General features: G+C 51.5%; 1 protein-coding gene across 1 annotated transcript; it reads right to left on the bottom strand.

The window, feature by feature from the left end:
• Positions 1 to 271: 271 nt before the first annotated feature.
• On the bottom strand, positions 272 to 2,619 carry LOC125526746 (subtilisin-like protease 4). Its single transcript, XM_048691384.1, has one exon. It carries the CDS (start codon positions 2,581 to 2,583, stop codon positions 346 to 348), a length of 2,238 nt encoding a protein of 745 aa, XP_048547341.1. The 5' UTR covers positions 2,584 to 2,619; the 3' UTR covers positions 272 to 345.
• Positions 2,620 to 3,003: the final 384 nt, after the last annotated feature.

Below are 3,003 nucleotides of genomic sequence, written 5' to 3' on the forward strand. Positions count from 1 at the left end.
AAAGTCGGAAAGGTGTCAAATAGGAAGTTTTCGGTTCGGTTTGAAAATTCAAGAGCCTACAGGGTGATTGTTGTGCCTCAGCAGTCTTGAGAGTTTAACTACAGATTGTCCGTGCTCTACACACACAACTGAGCCTATATTTCACTTGTTTGTACTGTTCCTTATCCGACAAGAGGTTATAAGGGTTAAACAACAACAGAATGTCACAAGATTCTGAAGTTCTTAGTAAAACTTTTATTAGAAAAACAAACTGAGACGACACAATCACACAAATCTTATTCCATTGCCATGTTTGATCTGACACAAAAAAACACTAAGCCTGAAATCTCAGGGCATGGACATCGTTCATGGTGATGGAGCGGGAGCATGATCTCCTGCTCCACGGACGGCGACAATGGGACTACGCACAACATGCTTCTTCGACACCCAGCTCAAGCTTCCCTCCACAAAGGTTTCCGATGCACCCACGCCTTGGCAGATCACTGTCACGCTGAACGTCTTCTTTTCTCCAGCCTTGGAGAACACTAGTGTCTTTGGGGAGACACACACTTTCATAGAGCTTGGTGAGTCTACCTTGACGGCGTAAGTAGAATGTGCCGGCCCGACGTTCGTCACTGCCCGGGTCACGGTGAAAGGCGTTGATGCTAACGGCACAGTTAGAGTAGGGTAGTTGAGCTGAACGTCCTTGACCTTGGGCAGCTTCACGCATGTCAAGCTCGAGTTGCGTACAATGGTCCGCAAGCCTTCGTCGCCGAAGAGCCAGCAGATGTAGCCTGCATAGTCAGTCGCGCCGAGGTCGTACACCAGACCAGGGTCGGCGGCTCTCGCGGGGTTCACATGGCCGGCACCTCTATCGTAGGCACTGGCTTTACCATGCCTCTCGTTCAAGATCGAGTCGCCGATGTTGTTGACAACGTCCGAGGTTGTCAAGATGGCCGACTTGATGGCAGCCGGTGACCAGTCAGGATGCAAGCTTTTGATAAGAGCCGCAACACCGCTGACATGTGGCGTTGCCATGGACGTACCTGATATGATTTTGAAAGAAGGTCCTGGCCATGCCGCAAGGATGTTGAGCCCGGGCGCAAGAATGTCTGGCTTGAGCACGCCGGGGGCGATATAGCTTGGACCCCTGGAAGAGAATGACGCAACGACCGGGCTCGGACGAACACCCAACACTGTGTTGTTGTATGTGAAAGTTGCCACGGCACCGTTCGTTGCTGACTTCGCGTAAGCTGCAATGGTGATGCCATCGGCAGAGGTCACCTGCACCACCCCCGCCTTGTAGTCATGAAGAGCAATGGTGTAGCCGGCGGCTTGATTATTGAAAAGCACCACGCCAGCCGCACCGGCAGCCATTAGCCTCGCAATGTCAGAATACTGATTCGCTGGTGTCGTGGCCTGGCAAACAATTACTTTCCCAGCAACGAAACCGTGATCCTCATTCTGGCAGAAACGATGTTCCTCGGAGTAGAGGAGAGGGTACGGGTTTGAGGTTGGCTTTGTCACCTTGGTAAGTGCTTCCCCGTCGATGCGCTTGCCGTTGCCGAGATGCACGCCAGCGTCGAATCTCCGGTCCACCGAGCCGGCAGCAACCGTGAGCAACCACGGCGCATCGTTTGTGATCGATCGTGGAGTGGGACCTCTGTTGCCAGCCGCACACACCACAATGATGCCCTTGGATATTGCGCTGAATGCACCGATGGCGATGGGGTCATTTATGAAGCTGACAGTGGTTCGGCTACCGAGAGACAGCGAGAGCACGTCCACCCCATCCTTGATGGCCGCGTCCATGCCGGCCATTATGATGGATACTTTGCAGCCCCTATTGGTGCACACCTTGTACATGGCGATGTGGGCACCTGGAGCAATTCCAGAAGCAGTGCCCGTGCCCACTCCATGGTCTGACGCACCGGTGACGAAGTTCCCGGTGGCAATGGATGAGGTGTGTGTTCCATGCCCGTCGTAATCGTACGAGCCATCATCTCCAACAACTGATTTGGCACCGATGAGCTTGTTGTTGCACCTGACCGCCTTGCATGAGCCCTTCCACTTCATCGGGGGTGGTGGGACACCATGATCGTCGAACGAAGGGTGTGATGCATAGATCCCGGTGTCGAGTAGACCGACAATCACTCCCTTCCCGTAGCCTGCATCGCTCCAAAATCCGGTGCCATTCTTCAGTCCGAGAAACTCCGGTGTGTGTGTGGTCATGAGTTGCAGCGTTTGGTCTGGGAACGCGCGCACAAACCTGGGATTCTTGGCGACCACATCGAGCTCAGCCTCCGTGAGCTTCGCCGTGAAGCCACTAAACACCTCGGTGTAGGAGTGGAGGAGACGTGGCTCCCCAGATTCACCGATGTGTGAGCTCGGCAAGAAAGTTTCGTACCACCGACGATGCCCCTCTTCGTCGACACCTGGGGGAGGTGGCTCAACGAGCACAATGTAAGTGTGGTAAGCAGATGTTTGTGTAGCACTCTGATGTACCCTTGCAGCATATGGACTAACATAGCACAGTGAAGGTGTAGGAGAGAAGTTGGCGAGCAAGAGAAGTGGCAGTAGTATGAGATTTGTCAAGAATGCCATTGCTGAAGCTAGGCACACCTACACGACCGAGGAAGAAGATGGCGATGGAGGTTCTGTCCAGCCAGTACCCGATGGTCTTCATTTATATAGTATGAATGATCAATGTGATGCAACTTTAATGCTGCAAAAGTTAATCCCATGGATATCTAGCGCATGCAAGAGCATACAACAGCTTTACTTTGTGTGATAAAAGCAGTACTATTAAAGCATACAACATCTTTAATACGCATGCAGTGGGACGCAAATATGCGATAACAATGAGAAAAAAATCAATGCAGCACGATCCTTTTTCTATCTCCTGCATGAATCATATACTACAATATGAGCGGAAATGAAAGGAAATCAATGAATCAAATATATGACTCCTTTTCTGTACTCTTGGTAGTATGTACTCCCATCCTCAATATACCTCATATACGC

Source organism: Triticum urartu, unplaced genomic scaffold (assembly GCF_003073215.2).
Source record: "Triticum urartu cultivar G1812 unplaced genomic scaffold, Tu2.1 TuUngrouped_contig_1645, whole genome shotgun sequence".
Lineage (NCBI taxonomy): Eukaryota > Viridiplantae > Streptophyta > Magnoliopsida > Poales > Poaceae > Triticum > Triticum urartu.

What these genes read in the sequence shown, in the direction of transcription:
- LOC125526746 (XM_048691384.1), bottom strand. Translation starts at nt 2,583, where the DNA reads ATGGCATTCTTGACAAATCTCATACTACTGCCACTTCTCTTGCTCGCC.